This window comes from Diadema antillarum, unplaced genomic scaffold, assembly GCF_040938485.1.
Source record: "Diadema antillarum isolate AM-2024a unplaced genomic scaffold, OU_Dant_1.0 seq00000365_RagTag, whole genome shotgun sequence".
Taxonomy (NCBI): Eukaryota; Metazoa; Echinodermata; class Echinoidea; order Diadematoida; family Diadematidae; genus Diadema; species Diadema antillarum.
In genome coordinates this window covers 43432-68442 of record NW_027271366.1, presented here as the reverse complement: position 1 = coordinate 68442, position 25011 = coordinate 43432, and the positions used below count along the sequence as shown (strand labels likewise).

Sequence of the window (25011 nt, the reverse complement as noted above, 5' to 3'; positions counted from 1 at the left end):
GTGTGTGTGTGTGTGTGTGTGTGTGTGTGTGTGTGTGTGTGTGGTTTATTTTGTATGTGTGTGTGTGTGTTCCCGAAGACATCATCTCCCGAAACATAATGGCAAGTGAAAACATTTGCATAATTTTCCTTTGGTGCTAGTTTCTGGTTGCGGAAAGTGGGCGAAAAAAAAAATCCGCCTTTACAGTAAAGTTAAAAGGCGAACGCAGATGACATTCTATGGTATGTTGACAACATGAAATCAATTTTTTCTTTGTTTTGTTTCTTTTTCTAAGAATAACAAACAATAAGAACAGTTAACAGGGATCGACAAAAGCGGGATGGACAGCTGAAACAAGTTCTTCAGTCGAATTCCCGTTCGAAAACTGGACGGAATCTCTCCTCCCGCTCTAAAATTTTACAGGACGACATAAATTTTAACAATTATATTGCAACCATGACGAAGGCCGACGACCAGTTGAAGTAAATGCCGCAACAAAGTAAAAAGGTAAACCTGGTATCAAAATACACAGATTTGATTCAATGATGTGTCAAAGAACACAGAAATCAATGTATTCTATGCAGCTACAAAAATGACAGAAGTCAACGGAGTTTAACAAAGAAAGACAACCAGCTGAAATTAGTATAAGAATGTTAGTCTAGTTCCCGTTTGGAAGTCGGACAAAATCTCTCCACCTGAAGCTTAGCAATTAATTCGATAACAGTCAAGTTTCCTTACAAGTCGTCGTAGCTACCATCAACCATCTTAGTGACCAATTCTTCGCACTTGGCCGTGAAAGAGAGTTTCGTATTTTACCGAAACCAAGACATCATCTCCTGAAACATAATGGCAAGTGAAAACATTCGCATAATTTTCTTTTTGCGCTAGTTTCTGGTTGCGCAAAGTGGGTGAAAAAAATCCGCCTTTACAGTAAGGTTAGAAGGCGAATGCAGCTGACATTTTTGGTATGTTGACAACATGAAATCAATATCCCTTTTTTAGCATAACAAACAATGAGAACAGTCAGCAGGGATTGACAGCTGAAACAAGTTCTGCAGTCGAATTCCCGTTTGAACGCTGGACAGAATCTCTCCGCCCGCTCTAAGATTTTACAAGACGACATAAATGTTAACAATGATTACAACCACGCGAAGGCCGACGACCAGTTGAAGTAAATGCCGCAACAGAATAAATAGGTAAACACGTTGTTAAAATACAAATATTTGATTCAATGTTGTGTCAAATAACAAAAAAAAAAAAAAAAAATCAATGTATTCTACAGCAAAAAATATGACAGGAGTTGTCGGAGTTTGACAACGAACGGCGACCATCAAATAAGTTTTGCAACGATGGTCAAGTTTTCGTTTGTAAACCGGACAAAATCTCTCCGCCGTGTTTCCTACGCGTAAAGACAAGATAATACAAATTCAATGTCTATCGACTGCGGTCAAGTCTCCTTTCCCATCGCCGTAACTACCATTTGCACAAAAGACGGAAAGTCAGCCTGTTATTCACAATTATCTATAGCAGCGAGAATACTTTTTTTTTTTCTCGTGAAAACACAAAACTTCCCATTCATTGTCGTTCTCGGCATTGCGAATCATATCACCCAGCGGATTAGCTGTAGCCACGCGTTTTGGACGTTGCTCGACGATGGAACAGAGACGGAATTTCGGTGGTACAGTAATGGTAATTCGTCGGGACGATATGCAACGTTTTAGATCACACGGATAACAGGCTTTACGCTGTGACAAGTAAAGCTGAACAAAACATAAACTTGAACACGAACGGCATTGAAACGAAGCCATATAGTCAGAACGTCTCCCGACGGTTGAACAATGATTCGTCGGGAACGATATGCGACGTTTTTAACAAAAGAAACGCAAGGCACAATAGAAGCCGAACTTTGAAAATAGCTAGTAAGTCGGGACGAAGAGCGACGATTAGTGAAAGGGAATCCTTTCTCTATCGTCGCTTATCGTCGGGACGAATAAACAAAGGTATGAATAGAAAGTACGTGTATTCATATGCACGGTTGCTTATTCATATGCACGTGACGCCTGTTCATATGCAAATCATCAAACATGCACAATGCGACATCGTCGCGACGAAGATATCTCTCTATCAGGTTTTTCTGTGGTGCCTTACTCAATACCAAAAGTTTATTTTTTTAAAATACAAGTTTTCGGGCTCCTCGCCCTTTATCAAGTGTAAAGTATCATTGTGTGTATTGTTCGTCATTCGGAAGATTCGATAGTACGAAAATGAATTAAAATTTGTTAATAATATCAAATAACAAAACCAACAAACCCTTCCTTGGTAATATTCCTTTCAAAATTGGTCTCAGATCAGTTTGCAACCACCTGCAAGCTTAGCTTACATGGGGTGTTGCAGACCGATCAATTGATTTGCGAGTAGTTGTTGCTGGCGGTCGCTCGAACTGGAGGTAGTCTTGACCAAAGAGTATAGAAGCTAAAGCTAAGAGGGCGTACTCTCGTGATTTCGCACGCAAATGGGTGTAGTACGCCATGGAGCCCACATGTAGCCCAACGGCGGCCATTTTAGTAATAATTCCGCGAGCTTCTTAACACGTGGGCGTATGGAGCGAACTGTGCCTTCCTTACGTTTTCTTCATTTTAATTAGGCACACAGAGGTAGAATTGTGTTTTAGACCCCAAAATATCACCAGAAGCATATTTTCTGTTGATAAGTTAAAAAAAGATTGAAGTTACGTCATCACTTTCCAATCTGTAGTGCCTCAAAGTTTATGTTTGAGCTGACAAAATGTCGTCTATCTCTTTCTCTGTCGGGCTACTTTAGCTCAAACTTTGTGGGACTGCATATTGGAGAATAAATGGCATTTCTTCAAATGCATTCATGATTAGAAGGAATGATACTTCTGTACGACAAAACGAGGTCCTAAGCACATCTCTTCCCCTGTATACCCCCTAAAGAGGTGAAGAAATAAAAGGGAGACAGAATTCACTTCTATAACGACACTGCTATGATCACGCAATATAAGCCCTCTATTGGTCAGTTACCTAATGTCGCCTCTATATTGCCCATGAGCGGCAGTAAGCCCTCTTTTAGTGTAGCTTCTATACTCTTTGGTCTTGACTGGTCAAATCTGAACTGTAAACACTATTTAAAATCCAGACGGGACCTGGTGGGATTGTTTCATTCGCATTGGGTTGTGCGACCTGTTGTGCGGTTGTCCTATTAGGCGTTTTCACATCAGCCCGATAAAAATCCAAGCTCGAGATATTTTTTAACTTCCAAAGTCAGAAAATAGCGCGCTATTTCGAAACATCGGGCTGATGTGAAAACGGCTATAGAAGAGTGTTGGACAACAAAGCGCGAGCTGATGCGAGAATTCGCTTGACTCGATAGTCGCATTGAATTGACTGGAGGTCATACAACACTTGCCCGTGCACTCGCAACCTATCGAGACATGTCTTTCGTGCGATTATGCTTAACACCATTATCGTAGCACATCTCTAATAGAAAGTCGTAACTATCCACTGCTTGACTGTATATTGCAATTCAAAGCAGTTTTTCATTTCATTTTTTTTTTTTTTTATAGAAATCACTCTTTTGGTCACAGACATAGGTGAACGGAGTGTACAATGATAATCGAACCTTAGATAACAATACATTGTCATAAAATTAAACAGAGGGAAGTCAAAGGAAAGTAAACAATATGCTAAAATTCGAATTGTATATTGAAAACTCTACATGTAAAACTGCCAACAGAAAGATTATATCCTGATTAGACAATAAAATGAAATTTGAATCTGAATCTAAGTCGAAATTATCTCTTCTATTAGCTTTTGTTGTACGACAGCTGTTGCATTTGTGAAAGAACTGATGAGATCAAAGGCGTTTACAGTGTATGCATCATGTTGTGCGACCAAAATAGTCGCACACGCGCCCACACCAATTGTGAAATAGGGCTTAACAAACCATCGTGATAACGAACTTTCGAAATAAGGAACCACAGTTCTAATATAGCCAGAATAAACTAACTAGCTTACTCCATAATTTACCATATTTAGCACCGTTTAGGTAATGTATTTTTTTCGCTGCCTGCAGTCGAAAAGGATGTCTTTAATTATCTACACCTTGCAACGACATAAAAAGATGATAATAGTTTCAACAGTGGTATATTAGAGTTTGGCGAGTTTCTCCATACAACACTGTGAAATACATGCATTATATTTAGACTTTTTTTACGCATTTTCCTAACATGTATGCTCAACAGTGGCAATGTACAGTTCATTATCGACCATAACATCCTCGTTGCCTCCAAAGTTGTCATGTCCACTTAATTCGGCACCATGAGAGCTGTTTGGTGCGGGGTTAGTTTCTCCTGCTGTCAAATCAGAGATCACGTCGTAGTTGGAAAGGTTGTAGATGTTCTCAGAGGTATGATGATGGCCATCCCGTTCTTCCAAGTATTGAATTGTGTCGGACTTTACCACCTGGCGATTCCTAGGAAATCAAACATGTAAATAGACAATAAGTTGTTTAGATCAATTCATGCGACGACGGTTGGAGCTGAAGTTTCAACTTGTTCAGTTACACATTATATCATGATGCCATGGGAAGCATACATTTTAAGATTTGAAATGATATCATATATTATGTTTCGCTTTGTTGTATAGTGTAATAATTCACAATCATGTATTACCCAATTAAAAAACACACAAAAAAAATCATTGAACGTGTTTAAGTAAATCAAGAAATGATTAAATAAGGAGGAAGAGGATTTCTATTTTCGCAAAAAATTGAGTTTCATTTTTTATTATATTGTAAATATACCTGACTTTCAATCCATTGTATTTCAATCATTTGGATGACGTCACATTTTAGGTTGCAACTATATACAAAATCAGCATACATACCTTCGTTTTAGCACTACAAATACCGCAGCCAGAAGGGCAAAGATGAGGAATAGAATGGCGATAGTGGTGCCAGCTATTACTGTAAGTATATTGAAAGAAATCAGGACGGGAAATAAGTGGAATGATATAATTTGTCGACACAAATTCCATATCACTGTCTTCATTATATTAAAACCATTGTCTTTTTCGAAAAGGGTTGAGTATTAGGATAGTAGTAATAATAGTAATAGTAATAGTAATAGTAATAGTAATAGAAATGGTAATAGTAATAGTGACAGTAATAGTAATAGTAATAGAAGTGTTTGTTCGCAAAAACCGATATATCCATTTTTGAAGATTTTGAAGTACGGTCTCCGTCATAAAGTACAAAATAATACCTTTTAATTGATATATTGGTCGCTACATATAAAGGTACATATTTTAAGTTGTGGTCAAAAGAAGCAATAATTTACGATAGTGACATTAATAGAAATAGAAATAGTAATAGTAATAGTAATAGTAATAGTAATAGTAATGGTATCTGGAGTATTAGGGACCTTTAGGTTTTCGCGACGCGGACTTTCGACCTTGCGTCGTCTGAGTTTGAACGGTCGGTTCCGGGCCATTTTTACGTCCGCTCAATTCATGACGCAGAGAGCTATACATGTTCTTGATGCACGGATCACATGGGAGCGCCATTTTACTTTTCATAAGAGTTGCGTCTTTGCGTATTGTTTAAACTAAAGTTTCTGACGACGCAATAAGGAGAGAGAGGAATTATGGCCAACGCAAGTGTCGTCTAAACGTTCGTATCGCAAATCTAAAGTTCCCCATGCATGACTTTCTGCGAAGAAAAGGTTGCGTGTGAATATGAGTGTAAGCAGTCTCTCTTAAAATGCAGGCATTTATGTTCAACCAGACAACGGTCGGTATCTATCGTGACCATGATGTCTCCGTTGTACCCACAACTGATAGTCACCCTGCAAGGCTTACTCGGTACATGTCTTTGGTTAAAGTGTATGAAAGAGAGACACTTTGTATTTTCTGAGAGGTAAATACTAACCAAGAGTAAAGACAACTGAATGCATAAATAAACAACATACTCGTTGACATGAATCTCACGATCAGCTCAATTGTATTCAAAGTTACATTGAAGGCCATTTATCAAAGCAATCAATTTATGTGATAAAACACTTTCTGTCACAATTGCCTTCTATTCTTTACCTGATGTTAATGGCAGTGATTGGCTTAGTGTGGTCGTTTCTTGCTCAACAGTAGTGGACAGAACGTCTGAAAAAAATAAATATATATATTGTTCGGGGGATTTCCAGTACTCTAATACGTGTTTCAAAATAAATGTGACCCTCCACCACAAAGCAAACAAAAATTTGCTAGCCAGGGATTTTTGGTAAAGGGCAGATTCTGAAAGAGCAGACTCTAAGCTTTAAAATAATGTGTAACTCTAGTCAAATAGAGTCTCCTAATGTATCTACATATTGGAAAGAATGCACACACTCTTGAAAAGTGTGAACTGACAATAGAGGCTCTGAAGTACAGGGTCTCTTCAAGCTCTTGATCTATAGTAAGCTGTGCTAGCTGTGCGATGAATGTGACCAAAAAATAGGGTGTAAACCACAGGGGCAACAACAATAAAGAGAGAATCAGATGAAGCTGAAATTCGGCATCCTTTATCACAACATTCTGTCCATGGTGAATGTTAACTTTGAAAGCATTATCATTATCATTTCGAAAGTTATCAGAGTTAAAAGTGGTGAGCTTGGAAAGGATTTTTGAGAAGGGCCTCCAAGACTCGCCTGCTCACATTACTCTACAAAAAAAAAGGTTACAGACAAACTGCTCAAAACCAACCTTTCCATTTAATTTTTTTTATTCCAAACTCTGGAATAAAGTAGAAAAATGATAGCACTTTCAGAAAATATGGAAAACTCATATTGACTTTCGAATCGTTGACCCGTTTCACCTTTCTTGAGTCCTCAGGGAAATGCAGGGGTGCGATTTTTTGTTGGTTTTGTGATGCACGGTCACAAACAATATTGTACGAAATTTGTATTCATGCTCGTTAGAAATTAGGGGACCATGAGGTTCTGCTGCACAGAGATTCGGTAGTAACAGAAAATAAAAAATAAGGTAATATTTTGCAACCCTTATAATCTTTGTAAACATATCTGAAGTTCATGAAGAGGTGCTTCCCAACAGGTGCTAAATCCGCTTGATTTCTATTTTACAGGCTCCAAAGAATTTTCATGCGATGGTTTCATGTCCCATAAGATTAATGTCCCATAATGTTATAGAGAAAACCTGTCTAGCAGCATGATTTAATGATTTAAGATATCAACACATTTACTTTCTGTTCTCTCTATTTTTCTTAATAATTCATATGCATTGAATGATCTATTTTCAGCAAACAAGCACATTTTCTAGGATACCAGCGAAGCTGCTTAGCGAAAGAGAGTTATATAGCCAGCCTGGAATTACTCAGGGGTCGATCAAATACAGTCATGCATGCCTAGTGGGTTCTCATTGTATCCCGCTGGATTTAGTTTTGAGGGGAAATCCTAGTTTTTCATTTCTATTTTCTCACAATGATAAGTCAACGAAAACCGAGACGTTCACTCTCCTTAGTAAATGCTCCCATAACATTTTTCTCATTATCGTCATATTACCTGTTCTTGACAATGTCCGTGAAGTTTTCGGACCGTTGGTCAGAAGTGGAGTCGTTGAACTCGGCAGAGTAGGAATGGCTTTGAAGTGAGAAAAAAAAATAAACATGATAACATATTGGACATGTAATTTCAACTTTGACTGAGTTCATACATATATATGTAAAAAAATTTGAGCCTTGCCGCCACGACAGTACCCTAATGCGAAGATTTTGCACCTTAAGCACATAACTTTACTACTGACCAATCAGAACAATATTTGACCCGTATTACCAACGTAACTCGAACAAATGAGCAGACATAAGGTCAAAGTTTTTTTTTTCCTGAAACGTGAGTAATGATAATCATTTTCATTGAACTTCTTTTAATTACGGAATCAGGAGATAGATCTTCTTGGCACAACCTGTCCTAATTTCAATGTCGTTCAGATTGTTTGTTTGCTTGTTTGTTTTTGTTTTTGTTTTTGTTTTTGTTTTTTGGTTGATTTAATATTATCCGTTTTCGTTAATAAGCATGTTCTTTAACTTTTATGCGGACCTTTTGAGTCTAATTTTCTGCATGGGTAAACGCATTTGGACTCAATTCTAACTTTTCATAACTGTGTCCATTATACTTAATACAAAGATCCTTTACAGAGAGTCTTCCGAGCACAAAGAACTACGCAATTCCGATTACCTGAGCATGAGAAATTGGGCTTGCTCCATGAGGCATCCGCCTGACAGTAACTCACGGGAGGTGCAGTTGGTAGAAAGCCTTCCAAGCACGAATATGTCGTCATACCTCTAAATTTTCTCGACGTTACTGTGAAGTTTGCATCGTCAACATTCTGTGGATCTCCTGAACAATTTACGGCTGTGCTTGATGAAGACCCAAAAGATCGAATTAGTTTATTCCAAAGCTTTCCACATCACAAATCAAACAGAATCGAAATTATTCACCACTTCTGAACCTATCATTTCAATATGTATATTCTTCCTAATATATTGGTTCTCTTCGTATTTTCATGCTTGTGATTTTTTTCTTGATATTTATCACTGTCAATGCCGATAAGCGCTAATGATCAATAGAGAAATTGATTGAATTTGAACCTCCATGGAAATCTATTTCCGGCATGACAGCTTCTGTAGTATCTGTTCTCATTTTGGTCTACAGATAAAATGATTTGTATTATTTAAAGGACAAGTTCACCTTCATAGACATGTGGATCAAGTGAATGCAGCTATATTAATAGAACACATCAGCAAGAGTTTGAAGAAAATTGGACAATCCGTTTAAAATTTATAAATTTTTGAAGTTTTTGTTAGTCACTGCTAGATGAGAAGACTACTACAGCTTGTGATGTCACATGTGTACAACTACATAAAGAAAGTATAAGGAAAATTCAAGATATTTTCACTTTTCTCGCATAATAAAAGAACACTTGACTTCCCTCTTTCAGAAGGTAAGGGGAATAATATTACCCTTAACATACGTCAGTGACAAGTCGAGGAAATGTGCACTTTTTTTCAAAAAGAAACGTTTTGTGAAATTTTCTTTATATTTTCCTTATAACGTTGTACGCATGTGACATCATACAATCTAGTAGTCTTCTCATCCAGCATTGACTGTGCAGATACTTTAAAAATTTATAATTTTTTAACGGATTGTCCGATTTACCCCAAACTTTCACTGATGTGTTCTACAAATATTGCTGCATTCATCCAACCCACATGTATATGAAGGTGGACTTGTCCTTTAATGTTATCAAAAAGATGGAATGTCTAACACCAAAAAAATGTATGCTTTCAAGATAATACTAGGAAGACGTATTTCCATCTATTGTGCAATCACTGTTTGCGACAAAATTATAACGAATTAATCTACAAATAGTCCAAATCATTAAAAGGATGCATGCCTTATGTACAGATTATAGGCCTATGTTATGCAGAACAAACAAACCGGGAATATTTGAGAAGTTTTATAAGCAATGTTCTATAACGATGCATCTTGAGGGTGGTAGAAGGAAAAGCCCAACATAAGGGAAATAAGGAACATTTTTGATCTACAATTAACTGCTACTTATATCTATAGATTACCTTCACAAAACGGCCTAGCACCATCCCAAATCCCGTTCGTAAGACAGGTGATTGACGCGGAGCCGTTCAACTGGTAGCCAGGATCACAGCGGAAGTTAACCGTGGCGCCATCGAGGAATGAAGACGTATCGTCTGGCGCCCTCACACCGTGACCTGGAGCTCCAGGGTCACCGCACGCCACCAGTCCTTGCAAACATAATAGTAATTGACCCATGGATTATGTATCGTTTTAGATTGTAAAAGTTTCACAACATTCTAGTCATAATTATTCCGATGCCATTGTTATTAGCACTTATGTCCAAACTCAGAATATACTAATAAACATTGTTTCAGGGATTCTCAAAGAATATGCTCTTTGAAATCATTTGAAGGGAATGGCTAGTAACTGATCAGTGGGAATGCTGGAGGATGATTGTTTCAATCCTTGTGGGATTCATTTAAAAGTACATTATATTGCTATTGTTGTGTGAAAATTATTTGTTTCAGAATGGTATCATATTCAGGTAATGTGCAGTTTAAGGCCCCGTCACTGTACAGGCATGCTAACCTGGAAACATTAAACTACACATTACTTGCATATGATGATGATGATGAAGTCTTGTATAGCGCCGGTATCCGCCAAGTCAGGCGCTCATGGTGCTTGCTCCAAAATAAATACATAATTCAGCTTAAATTTCATGGGTGCACCGCTTGTGATATGACAGTTAAAATAAAAAGAAATAGTTCCAGGAAGTAATTGTCTCCAAATGTGTAAACATACATTCTTACACATTGGCTAGTTTTTTCAATTTGAAGAATATGAGACCATTCTGAAGCAAATAATTTTCACACAATAATAGATATATCAAGTTAATGAATCCCACAAGGATTGCAACAACCATCCTCCAGCATTCCCACTGATTCCCACTGATCAGTTACTAGCCATCCCCTTTAATAATACAATAACTGTTACCCTTACAATGTATAGTTGTTGCAACATCAGTGTATAGCTTTAGTTTGATGGACACTTATTGTGACCCTGCACCTCAAAACAAACAAAAAGTCGCCAGACATTAATTTTTAGTTAAGACCATATTCTTAAAGAGCAAACTTTAAGCTTTAAAATGATGTATAACTCAAATCAAATGGACTCTCCTAACCTATCTAAATATTACAAAGAAAGCACAAACTCAGGAAAAGTGTGAACTGAGAAAAGAGGCTCTGAAGTACAGTGTCTATTCAAGCGCTTAATCTTTACCAAACCGTGCTGGCTGTGCGATGAATGAGAAAAAAAAAACAGGAAGTAAACCACCAGAGTAACAACAATGAAGGGATTATCAGATTAAACTGAAATTAAGCATGCCTCATTGACCCATTCTGTTCATGGTTATTAATGCCAACTTTCAAAGTAGTTGCACTATCCTTTCAATAGTTACTAGAGTTGAAAGTGAAGAGTGTGGACAAGGTTTTTTCAGAAATGAAAAAGGGATTTTAAAGACACACCTAATCACACTATTCTACCAAAAAAGTTCGAGATAAACTGCTAAAAAAAAAACACACTTTCCTGCCCGTTTTATGATACCAAATTTTAGCATAATGTAAAAGAAGACCCGCTCTTTTAGAAAATATGAATAAGTGAAGTTCGGCTAGGTTGACCCATTTCACTTATTTTCAGTCCTCACGCAAAATCATTGGGTGCGACTTTATGTTCGTTTTGAGGTGCACAGTCACAATTACCCTCTATATACGGTATAAATCGATGATTGTTTAGGAACGTGGCATTGCAAGCACTATTGCAAATGTAGTCTGTTGGTGGTCTGTTGGCCCACACACACACACACACCGTACACTGCGTAAGTCAAACAAAATGAGATGGGGCTTTCATAGCTCTCAAGAACAATTTTTAGTTCTCATATTAACGGCAGATTTGTGAACTGAATCACACAAAATTCTTTCAGGTAATAACTCTTTCTTTTCTCTTATTCCTTTCTTTCAGAAATATTATTTTAAAGGATTTATATCCTACTTAATGGATGGCTTTAGCACAATAAGTCAATCATCAAATGTATTTACATGTTTGAAAGCATTTCTAAAAAGAAGCATACCATTGATTCATGCATTCAATTTTCATGAAGACTCCTTTACACCGTATTTTCTCTGTTTCTGAATACCTCTCTGGCAGAAATGTCCTCTCACGTGATCACATGGTTCGTCATTCCACTGGAATCTTTTGTCCTGACGCATCTCAATGCATTTCTCATGATCATTACTAGGCTCTCGGTCGTCCCATTGGCTTGTTATCACTCTGGTATCTGTATTTAAATGAGACGAATACAAAATTTACATAATTTACGAAATACATAGTTTGTCCTCTCTTTTGAATAAACAAATTCATGTGTAATTGAGATGATATCGAAGATACCCTAACATTAAGAGAAAGACACTGAAGGTGTCAAGAGTCATTATATATAAGATTTATCATATAATATTTATTATATACATTTATGTGACCATGATCCACAAAACAAACAAAAACAAAACAAAACAAACAAAACAATTAAAAGTTTGTTTTTTTTTCAGCAGATTTTCTACAACCCTTTTTTGAGGGGAGAGTAGAATCACGAGGTATAGAGGCCCATTTTCCCTACTTGAAATCCTTTGCACACTCTTAACTTTCAAGTCTAATTACTTTTGAATGGATAATGCTACTGCTTGAAAGTTGGTATTATTCATGGACAGATTGTGTTAATAACGTATGCTCAATTTCAGCTTAATCTGATGATACCTTCATTGTTGTTGCTCCTGAGGTTTACATCCTCAGTTTTATCCCTTTCATTACACAGCTAGCAAGGATATGAAGAGTTTGTTTGCAAAAACCGATAAGTCCACATTTGCCAAATGGAGATATTTGCGATTAAAGGTCAAGAAAAATAAAGTGAATAACAAAAAAAAAATGCTTCTTTTGACCATAACTTAAAAAATGTGTCTTTATATGTAGTGACCAATGTATCATTTAAAAGGTATTATTTTGTACTTTTTGGCAGAGACCGTACTTCAAAATCTTCGAAAATGGACTTATCGGTTTTTGCCAAGAAACTCTTCATTTATATATATATATATATATATATATATATATATGAAGAGTTTGTTCGCAAATACCGATAAGTTCATTTTGAAGATTTTGAAGTGCGGTCTTTGTCATAAAGTACAAAATAATACTTTTGAAATGATATATTGGTCACTGCATATAAAGGTATATTTTTCAAGTTATGGTCAAAAGAAGCAAACATTTTCTTATTATTCTTTTTATTTTTCTTGACCTTTAATCGCAAATATCTCTACTTGGCAAATATGGACTTATCGGTTATTGCGAACAAACTCTTCATGTTACATATATATATATATATATATATATATATATATATGACCCTTCATCACAAAACCAACAAAACAAAAAGTCGCCAGACATGGGTTCTTAGTTAAGAGCAGATTCTGAAAGAGCAGATTTTTGGCTTCAAAATGATGGACATGGGTTTTACGAAATGAAAAGAGGACTCTATGAGAAATTAAAAATCACACTATTCTACCAAGAAGCGTTCGATAAAAAACTGCTACAAACACAATAATTATGTCCTGTTCTGTTTGTTGATTCCAATTTTTAGTATAATGTGGAAGAAGACTAATTGTTCTTCTGGAAAGTATGAACAATCAAGATTGGCTTGGTTGACCCATTTCACCTATTTTCAGCCCTAACACAAAATCAATGTGTGCGACTTTTTGTTTGTTTTTGATACACGGTCACATATATGTACATGTATACATATTCTCCATGATATAGGCGTAGACCGAAAAAAAAAAAACTTCGAAGCTACGTTTAAGGTAGCAGTTTATTGTTCTATCTTATTTTAACGTGTTGAAGGAAGCGGAATAACAGGAATGTCAAATTTCCTTAGAATCCTGTCCAAGATAAACAACAAACAATGTGACGTGTCTGTTTCTCACAGGCCTCACACTCTGCATGTTTACTTGATTTTTTTTTAAACTTTAATAATTTGATGACCAGGGGGGTCGAAGAGTTTGTTTATCGATGAATAAATGGAGATCTACAATTTTTTAATGGAACAAGTCACGTAATTGATGTCATTTCCTCATGATAACATAGTATTGTGAAAAAAGTTATTGGTGGATCTTAATGAGGAAATCAATTAAAGGATTGATAGTAAAACAAGATTTAATTTCAGTAAAAGTGCGATTTAGACAAAATCGGGACAGTTTAAATTCATCTTTTTTTTATTTCCATCACATAAGCAGAGAAAATTATATGTGACCGTGCACCTCAAAACGAACATAAAGTCGCACACACTGATTTTGCGTGAGGACTGAAAATAAGTGAAATGGGTCAACCTAGACGAACTTGACTTTTTCATATTTTCTGAAAGAGCGGGTCTTTTTCTACATTATGCTAAAATTTGGTATCATAAAACGGGCAGGAAAGTGCGTTTTTTTAGCAGTTTATCTTGAACATTTTTGGCAGAATAGTGTGATTAGGTGTGTCTTTCGAATCCCTTTTTCATTTCTGAAAAACCTTGTCCACACTCTTCACTTTCAACTCTAATAACATTTGAAAAAATAGTGCCACTGCTTTAAAAGTTGGCATTAATTATGGACAGACTGTGTTAATGAGGCATGCTTAATTTCAGTTTAATCTGATAATCCCTTCATTGTTGTTACTCTGGTGGTTTACTTCCTGTTTTTTGTCCCATTCATCGCACAGCCAGCACGGTTTGGTAAAGATTAAGCGCTTGAATAGACACTGTACTTCAGAGCCTCTTTTCTCAGTTCACATTTTTCCTGAGTTTGTGCTTTCTTTCCAATATTTAGATAGGTTAGGAGAGTCCATTTGATTTGAGTTATACATCATTTTAAAGCTTAAAGTCTGTTCTTTCAGAATATGGTCTTAACTAAAAACTCATATCTGGCGACTTTTTGTTTGTTTTGAGGTGCACTGTCACATATGCAATGTATAAGCAGAACATTTTTTTGATAGTTGCAAAAAAGCTAAAGTAACAAAGTACATGTAATGGTGAGTAACAAAATGAAGAAAACATGATAAGATTTTGGAATATCGTTATGCAAAATACAAACTGAAAAAGGAAAGAAATTTAATGGAGGGTCCCAATAAAAAAAAAGCTTGTATGATATGGGAACCTCAGAGGATACATACAACCTGGAATACAACCTGTATTCAATATATTGCAAGGATGTGTACATAAATTATTATGTGACCCTGCATAACAAAACCAAGAAAAAGTCGCACCCTTTGATTTTACGTGAAATCTCAAAAAAAAAAGTGAAACGGGTCAACGGGGTCATAATTGAGCTTTTCATTCTTTCTGAAAGAACTACCCTTCTTTTGCATTATTCTTAGATTTGGGATCATAAAATGAATGGGAAAGTCCATTTTCAGCAGTTTTTCTACAACTCTTTTTTGTAGAGTAGTGAGATCAGGTATGTCTTAGAGGACCCTTGTTATTTCTTGATAGCCCTTTGCACACTCTTCACTTTCAAGTCTGATAACTTTCGACGGGAAAAAGCTACTGTTTTGGAAGTTGACCTTTATCAGGGAAAGAATATGTTCATACAGCATGCTCAATTTCAACTTAATCTGATCATCCTTCATTTCACAGCTAGCACGGTTTGGTACAGATTAAGCGCATTAATAGACAGATAGACACCGTGTACTTCAGAGCCTCATTTCTTGGTTCGCACTTTTCCAGAGTGTGTGTTTTCTTACCGACATTTAGATAGGTTAGGAGAGTACATTTTAATTGAACTATACATCATTTTAAAGCTTAGGGAGTCTGCTCTTTTAGAAACTGCTCTTAACTTAAAAATCCATGTCTGGTGACTTTTTGTTGTTTTATGATGAAGGGTCACATATACAAGTACAAATGAACGAGAGCGGGCATTGAAAAAAAAGGAGAGAATAGGCGCAATGGCATATATGGTATAATAACAACTGTATACTTCAGGGGCAAATTTCAGTGTCACATTATAGTGTGAAGGGGGTGTTATTAATGTCATTTGAATGTATTCAAGTATCAAACAAACTGAGAATCAGCAAACAATTAATATTTACTTACTGTCCACCCAAAACCAAGACCTTCCATCATCGTTGGTATCTTCGAACGCTCCTATCCAGAACTCGGAAGAATACATGGACTGCCAAAGTGATGCAATAGAAGACAAGAATTCCTGGGTGCTAAGATCTAAAATCTCCACCAGAGAACCGTTTATCGATGTACAGGCGTCTCGTGACTCGTGCCATGTGTAGTTGCCGCCGATGAAACTATAGCACTTGTCATTAAATGTTTTATTGAACCAGTCACCTTCATTAATATCGCCGGTACAAGGACCATCTGAAACAGATCAAAATTATTTCTCTTTTCAGAAACTGCTCTGTGCTTATTGCCACTAAAATCTCTTTGTCAAACACTGACATTTTTCTTTGTTCATGATTTGCTTGATAGATAAATTTGACGGATGTTACGTGCCCTCAGCCGTAACATATACAATCACAAACATGATAAAGCAAAGCTTTTTCCTTTGCATTTTATGATAATTATAGAGTCAATCCTGATCTAGATATCATGGCCAAGTCATTTCTGTTTGCTCTGATAGCGTGAGCACTTTTGAAGTGTTTCTTTTCTGTCTAAGTTTTGGTTACCCAATGTTTTAATATTGATAATTCAAACTGCATTTATTTCAAATCAAACAACTGATTTGGCTTGTGCTCACTTTTGCGGAAGTACACAGTATTTGAGTGGACTAGATTTCGACTATTCAATATCTATTTGGTTTGGTTTGCTTAGGTTTGGTTTGGTTTGGTTTGGCTCGGTTTGGATTGTGTGGTTTGTGGCTTTTTGCTTTAATTCCTTATTTTTAACTACATAAAATCGTCCACACATCGACTGACATCTCTCATGTATTCATCACGGGTGAATTCTCGACAGCTACTTGGAGCTGAAGAAGTGACTCAGACGAGTCACAAAATTATAAATACTCTCAGTGAATTGCACAATTCCATCCAAATGAATTTGATTACTTGTTGTCATCATACCACCTGTATAAAGCAAAATATATTCCGTTTTATAATGTATTATAATCATGACTATAATGCGTATAATACAATGGTATAGTATAAAATGTGGACTTCAGAAGTGCTGAGTTCGTGTATTCTCGTCATAGCAGCTCAGTAAAGTGCTAAGCGACTCTATGTGCGAATTCGTGAAATCGTATACAAGATTCACAGACACTCAACAGGAATGAATGATGAAGAGATTTTAATACACCAATAGAAAGAAAGAATAAGGCCCAAGGCCTTTCTTTTCTATGATATCAGTGGTTTACCTTCTTGGCAAATAAAGCCATGTTTATGATAGCAATCCTTGTCGTTCCAGTAGAACCTGCCTTCAGTAGAGTTCCTAAGCTCCACACACCGCTCGTTTTGACCGTTCGGCTCACCTTCATTCCAGAACAGTCTTTGAATATACGATTCATCTGTCCATGGAAATATCCAAATTCATATGCTCTTGTAGATACTTCATTAGAGAAATAAAGGGGATGGGGGAGAGAAGTTCTTCGAGGACTTAAAGCTACAACTAACGGTTCAAAAGATTTATATACATTATGGTTCTTCACTCGCGCTTTCAATTTTAAGTTTTCTTGTCTTCATATAGTTAAACGAACCTATTTATTTTCTAATTTCCCGTTGCAGCTATAAACCTGGAACATGGGAGTTTAAGCTCCATTTGAAGTCTATAATAAAGAAGACTTTGTTTCAAGCCTGTGTGTCTGTCTGTGCGTGGGGGCGCATGTGTGTGTTACCTTTGCTTTTCCTTGAATTAATTATGTTTGATGAGCATACAGGAATGGTACAGGGGCATATAACACACATGGGAGAAACTACATAGATCTATTCTCAAGAAGTGGCAAAATATCCTCCCTTGAGAAAATAATTGCTGTTTATAACAATATTACCCAATGTTTCTTCCAAAAATCAAGGAGTTGAAGGAGCGCAAGGTGCCGGCATGTTTCAAAATGTAAAGGACATATGCATCAACTGGTAAAATAAGTGGCAAGTATTTCAAACTATATGAGAGGTATGATGAATATCGACGAATTTATCTCACCCGATGCCCACTTCCAGTCCCTGCCTTCCTGTGCTCCGATCCAGTAATTGCCACTGCTGACCATGCTCTCCAAATGAGTATGGGTGCCACTGTCCTTTGCAAGTGCCAGGATCTCTCCACTCTTGTCGCATGTCTCGCGGGCCCTTCCCCAATCAACCCAATCTGACGTAAATTCATTAAAGCATACGTTGTTGTGCTCCTCGTAATATGCAGGGCACTCAACTAGAAACAAAATGTGAAAAAAATAAGGCGAAGTATGAATCAGAGATATTGCCGTTATTGATAAGAAAGAAAAATAGAGAAAACGATTTTAAAAAAAGCTCACTTAAAAGTGTTGCATGGTAAAGAGAGCTTAAACGGGTTTACATTGATTGTTTTCTTCCTTATGTTTATCTCAATAATTACCTAACAATGGAAGAAGGTGCGGAATGTAACTCACTTTTACAAACTGCCCCGTTGAATGTCCACTCTCCATCGGCCCCACACGTTATATTCGCTGAAGAGCCTATCGAGAATGAGTAGCCGGAATCACATTCGTAGGACACGTTTGTTCCTTTGGGATACCAATGCTGGCGCCCTCCACTTATTGATCCTTTCGCAGGAATGGACGGATCAGGGCAAGATATTTCTGGTGAAGGGAAAACAAAACAAAACAAAAGAAAAAACATCGGGGAATGACCCTCATACTGTACGATTACAACATGGAACAAAGACTTGAAAGACGCTACCATCTACAATAGACTAAAATTTGAGATTTTTACGTTAAACATTCACTCTTTGTAATTTCACGATTTACCTTCACGTGCTTTCGTATTAGTACACATTTGACATATGTAAGCTAAGAGTGATAAGCCTACATTATAGAGTGCAGCTACAAAGATTAAAGAAACTTTATCGTAAGCAAGGATTACAATAAAAAAAAGAGTCGTACAATTGAGCGAAACTGAATGAATTCAGTTTGTTATATTAAGTGGGAATAATTATTATAATATATATCTGTATATACTGTAATTATATGCATAATTTCAAAGATATGATTTCAAATGTTTGCGCTGATTATTAAGATTTCGGGTGCTTTGTTACTTTTATTGGTCTCTGTCTCTGTATTTGTCTCTGTGGGCTTCGCCCCTTGGTGTAGGCATCAAAATAATTTAGGCTTTCTCTCTCTCTCTCTCTCTCTCTCTCTTTTCCTCTCTCCCTTCCTCTTCTCCCCATTTTCTGTTCACTTTTTTCACACTTTTGCTTTCTTTTTCTTCTTTTTTCTTTCTTTCTTTTTCTTTCTTTTTTTTCTATTCCCGACTTTCCAAGTTTCCCGCACTCTTTGTAGTTGTAAGTTTTTCACCCCCCCCCCTTTACTTCCCCTCCTTCCCCCTTTCCCACAGAGGTGCCCACATGTTACACGCATAGTCTTTTGAGTGGGTACCTCCACTTTTTTTCACAGAGTGTATAAATAGAGTGTATGTTTCTTTTTGTACTAAACATGCAGATATGAACATGATGTTATCCCTGTTTGACTATGTATATTATCAACGACTCGCATGTAAAACGTATCATATTGTTTCTTGTACATTCTGTTGGAAAAAAAAAGCGAAATTAAAGTTTGAATTGAATTGAATTTGTGGGAAGAACATACTAGAATGCTGCACGGTGTCTTGAAAGAAATTAGTCATCATGCACCATTGTCATCATTTTGTTGTAGGTCAAGAAGAAGGATTGGCAGTAGCTTTCATAGCATAGTTGTGTTTCTGTAATATTTAAATGATGTCTTGCATGCACTGTACACGATGTAGTTTTCAGTATGCTTATTTCATATGTTACCGCAAATACGATATACAGAACCGTCATTGTGCTCATTTCTGCAAGTTCTGCTTGGTCCATTTGTTTCTTCTGTATTTTTTCTTACTTTATACGGATATAGCCCTTTCAAATGCATCTTATGTTCAAAGACTCTGTCATTGTCTTTTCAAAACAAAAACAAAAAATTAGTAAGTATGAAGACAATGGTTCTCAGACGATCATGTTTACCGATGTTACCTGAATTTACCCTTAGCATTGCCGTTTCTTTTCCACTTCCAAACCTTTGTATATCACACTACCTGTGCAAATGGGATCGGGGCGAAGCCAAGTATCGTTCTGTCCGCACACCCAGACCACAGTATCACCATCCCCAGTCATGACATAGCCAGAGTCGCAGGTCCAGAGCAGGAGGGATCCCTGCGGTAGATATTCACCTTCATCCGATATCCCCTCTACAGTGCAGTGGTGGCATGGTAGCACTGCGGGAAAGGCACACTGTCCAATAACCAGTCCTGTATGTTGGGACAAAAGCGATGTGTGAAATTTGCCAGTCAATCTCATAATCATGCCTGAGCTATAATCGTTGATTTTTTTTTTTTTATTTGAAGCCAAATTACTGTTCAAAAAAAAATAAGGGTTTCAATCTCTATACGTGTCATATTGAATTCAAACCCTGAACACATGAAACGGACGGATACTACTCTGAGGTAAAACAGTTTTTTATCTAATAATCATACCGAAATACGAAACCTCCATTCTAACAAATGTATACTGTTTCCTTCGTTGTTTGTTTGGCGTTTTTTTTTAAAGAGATTTTTAATGTCTTCTGCTTAAAAAAGGATGTCCAACCCAAAATAAATATTAAATTTATAAGAAAGAGAAAATTATTTCGTAAAGAATGATGCAAAAAATTACAAAAATTGAATAAGATAATGCTAAGATGATAATACATTTTGTTTTTAAAGAATATTATTATGGCTTAAGAAATGTGTATAAATGTTTTGAGCTATTTAAACCACGAACCAATATTAAGAAACTGAGTTTTTCATTTCGAGGAATTAAAGAATGGAATCGATTGCATAGAAATCTGAAAGAAATGTCCTTCACTAGATTTAAATTGAATATATAGTTGTTGTTTTTTATTAACGAGACTGTTTTCAGCGATGGAGTCATGTGTTCTGTGTATATTTGTTTGTGTATTATTATGTAAAAGTTTAAACATGTATAGGGCTTTTTACACTTGTAAAATTTTGCTTAGCCCCGGACCAACGGTGGGGCTAAGGGGGGGGGGGGGGGGGGGCTTAGCCCCACCGTTGGTACGGGACTATCCTTAGCCCACTTTCTGTTTACACTCGTTTTTGCCAAAGTGGGCTAGCCCCACCGATAGTACGGTACTATCTGGCCCTGCAAAATAGCAGGGGTTAGCACCGTAATTGCGGTGCTAGCACCGCAATTGCGGTGCCAAGCAAGTGAGTGTAAACAGAACGAAAAAATAATCCTGGGCTAAGCGACGGAGACGAAGTCCGACCCTCACTGACCAATCAGAAACGAGGTAATCAAGTGCTGCCGGTGCGTGCGTGTACGTGTACAGTACACAGCGTAATTATGAATATTCATGTCGTTTGGAAAGTCCGGGGCTAAGAAATACGAGTGTAAAAAGGTCAGTTTTCTCCTTAGCCCCGGACAAGAGATAGTACGGGACTAATTGGCTAGTGTAAAAAGCTGAAAAAATTGGTACGGGACTAACGATAGTCCTGGGTCAGAGAAAGTCCGGGGTTAAGAAACACAAGTGTAAAAAGCCCTTATATAGATTTTGTGTAGTGTCAGTGGGGGGGGGGGGGGTAGAGAATGTGACATGTAGCCTGTAAGCTCAAGTGTTTTTTTCTTCTTCTTCCTCCTCTTCATCTTCTTCATCATCTTCTTCTTCCTCTTTAGTATGATTTTGTGCATTATGATGTTTTTGTATTACGTGATGTAACTGTTTTTATCAACATGCACGGACTTGTTGAAAAACAGCTTGTGGCTGAATTAAGTGGCCGTGTGGAAATAAAATGAATGAATGAATGAATGAATGAGTGAAGATATGACCTTTTAGTTTTCCACATATTTTTCAGAAAATATTATTTTTTGATCAGTCCTTATGAATATTCAAATGAGCGAGTTCATGATGTCAGGCTCTCAAAATTTTCATACCTGGTATGTAAGAAGTTTGGAAAAATGTTAAAGTAAAAGCATTTTCTAAAAACAACATATGTCAGAATCAACATTTTTGTTCATTTTTACTTTGGATGGTTTGAAGGTAAATTGTATATTCATACAGCTGTAATATCACATTTTTGTCATTTCTGTATAATTACGAAATGAATAAAAAATTGTGAGAGCATGACATTGTCAACATGCTTAATTGAATATCCATAAGGACTAGTCAAGAAATGTTTTCCAAAAAAAAAAAGTGATATTTCAAAGTGTCATTGCTTCCTTACTTTTTTTCCGATTTTGTCATTTTTGTATCGTTCTGTAGGGAATAGTTTGCTCATTCCTTTGAAGATTTGTTGGTTTTTTTTTGTGGTGGATTCCTCTTTAAAGACACCCTTTGGAAATGCTTTGCACGAATCTAGCAATGAGTGAAAGCAATATTGACATTCTTCCGGCGCTTCAGACAAAATCCTCTGATCCTGGGTGCAGACCGGAAAGCCTTTCGTGGAAACGCAGTGCCGAGTACGGATGCTCGTGTTTGTTTTGTTTTCCCGTTTTATCTAGACTTTCCTCATAACTGTGCCATTCTAAACATGTAACTGATTCCCTCAAACGAGGAAATTGACGATTTCTTTAAACAAGGAAATTGACCAACTCATATCACTCTAGACAAGCTGTCTTCATACTTAGAAAACACTGCATTTTGAACCGCTGTTAGCAGTGATGTTATGGGAAAAATGTATTTTCTTCTTCCTCATCAGGGAATATATATTTTTTTTACTGCTGGCTTAATTAAATGACTCACATTAAAACTTGCATTATAGTGTGAATTAAATCACATCACAGCTATATTTTGTTTTGAAAAAGCTCATAAATTCTTTTATGTTTGCTTGTAAATGTAGGCATGCATTGTGTCCTATGGACAGGTAGTAACCTAGGATTGTCTAGGGCCTACATAGATGCTTTCATTTATGAAGAAATGAAGTGTATGATATATGAATCATAGGGTGTGTTTCTAGTGCATTCCGGTTCCAAACGGAACGGTACCAAACGACAAATTGTAGCTCTGAACACCTTGCTTTCTGCCATATGAAAATTATTTAAAAAAAGCATTGTTCCTTGAGAATATCTTCACCCTGAAGTTTCTTTTTGTGTAAAATGTGGTGTCACGAATCTTGACCCATTTTAACGCAATCTTATTTTTCTCTCCACCCAGCACTTGAACTGAGAATAATCCCACTGAATGATAAGTGTTTTCATTTTGGAAACTCTGTCTTATTTAACTTACCACAAACTCAGCTCTCCATGCTACAGAGGCTTCAAAATGCGGCAGCACGCATCATTACACTATCCAAGAAGCATACTCACATCACCCCTATTTTGAGATCACTTCATTGGTTACCAGTCAAAGATCGCATTATTTTTAAGATTTTACTTCTGACTTTTCATTGCATTCAGGGCGCTGCTCCTCAGTATAACATTGACTTACTCCATAATTACATCCCTGCTAGATCTCTACGCTCATCCAACTCCGGTTCTCTGATAATTCCATGATTCACTACAATATGGGGCACACGTTCCTTTGGCCATGCTGCTCCCACCTTATGGAATAATTTACCTTCAGTCGTAAAAATGTTGTTCTTCATCAGACTCCTTTAAAAGCAGTCTAAAACTCACTTGTTTAGAGCCTCAATTTGACTACTCATTACATGTATTTGATATTTGTATGTCCTTTATCTCCTTCACTTTCCTCTTCCTTCCGCGCCTAGAGCACTCTGCAGAGTGGATTTGGCGCTATATAAATCATATCAATTATTATTATTATTATTCAATTGTACGTAACGTATCATTATTACATACCCTGAACTTGCGGTAGTAGTAGGCCCTTTGTTGTCCCTATGGACCACGTCCTCTACCTCGAAAAAAAAAATATTGCTAATGATTGTTAACATCGAGTTGTGTTGCCCGACATACATAACGGGTAATGATAACAACATAGATGTAATTCGTGATTTTACATGATTTAGATGGTTGATATTATTTTTCCACGAATAACAATTTACGCGATAAGAAGGTTGAAGTCTTATCAGAAATATGTGGATAAAGTGGGAAAAAATTATCAACTTACCCCACAAAGATCCAGTGCCAACAGCGAGAATCAAAGCTGCTACAAGCTTCGGCATTTCAGCGTTGAGAAGGAGGCCGTTTAATCACTTTTATAGACTTGATACCAGCATTGGAAGACAGGTAAAGCGGAATGCGTTCAAATGTATCTCAGTATGTGCAAGAAACAACACCAGAAACATGAAAAGACGTTCTCGCACATTGAACAAATCAAGACAATGTGGTTCAACTCTGAACTGCCAAGGAGGACGTTAGTACAGATGTTCTTCTATTCTCTTATCCCTAAATTCATGATACTGCAATGTTGTCAAGCTTCTCTCAGCAAAGGTCATATGAAACTCATTTCGCTTTTCATTCCGATTTTATAAACGAAAAAACTGGCACGCAAAGTGAAGGACACACAAAGTCATTTCACCCCACGTTAACACTTAGGGCAATAGTTATTCCTACCAGATAGAGAGCATCAGGAATCAACGAGTATCGGTGAGCTACCAGCTGAACTCTAGACAAGAAGGAAGTGCTCTGCCAAAAATATGGACAAGAATAAATTTGTCTAAGGAAGCCTGCCGTGACCACGTGTGCAGAGACGGGGGGGGGGGGGGGGGGGTCAGTGACTGGCTATTAAAGGATTCCTCCCTTGGAGAAACATTATTACGATGTGACACGAAAATAAGGCAATTCATTATCCCTTCATTGCATCTTGCCACGGAGACATGGTCACAAGAAATCAAAATTTGATCAAGTCTCGACCTCTTCACCTCTTTTTATGTCTTTAATGTATAAGTATAAGATATTGAGACTTTTAGATCATCGTGTGACACCGAATTGTCCTGCAATTACATACTGTATACCAAAACATACATGCTAACACTAACGCACACACACACACACACACACACACACACACACACACACACACACACACATGCACACACAACGCACAAACACATGTCGCCTTGAATTTATAGTTAATGTTTAATATACTGCTACCATCTACAGACAGTGGCGGGGAATGAAGTCAGTGTTTGTAATCTATACTATGACCACTTTGAAAGAGAATCATTTATGATGTGCGTGAAGTCGGTTAATGTTTGGCTGCCAAACA

General features: G+C 36.9%; 1 protein-coding gene across 1 annotated transcript; it reads right to left on the bottom strand.

The window, feature by feature from the left end:
- Positions 1-4220: 4220 nt before the first annotated feature.
- Positions 4221-24357, bottom strand: LOC139731200 (CUB and sushi domain-containing protein 3-like). The gene is made up of 13 exons (XM_071642083.1): positions 23911-24357; positions 19886-20098; positions 18229-18417; positions 17790-18011; positions 17008-17157; positions 15741-16016; positions 11769-11909; positions 9619-9804; positions 8219-8395; positions 7547-7624; positions 6087-6152; positions 4884-4962; positions 4221-4470 (listed from the first exon to the last, which is right to left on the bottom strand). Exons 1-13 carry the CDS (start codon positions 23963-23965, stop codon positions 4221-4223), a joined length of 2082 nt encoding a protein of 693 aa, XP_071498184.1. The 5' UTR covers positions 23966-24357.
- Positions 24358-25011: the final 654 nt, after the last annotated feature.

Excerpts from the sequence above, each read along its gene's own strand:
- LOC139731200 (XM_071642083.1), bottom strand. The coding sequence starts at position 23,965 with ATGCCGAAGCTTGTAGCAGCTTTGATTCTCGCTGTTGGCACTGGATCT. Across the intron at positions 6,153-7,546 it reads ACGGACATTGTCAAGAACAG|ACGTTCTGTCCACTACTGTT; the intron begins GTAATATGACGA and ends TATTTTTTTCAG. Across the intron at positions 4,471-4,883 it reads TTTGTAGTGCTAAAACGAAG|GAATCGCCAGGTGGTAAAGT; the intron begins GTATGTATGCTG and ends TTGATTTCCTAG.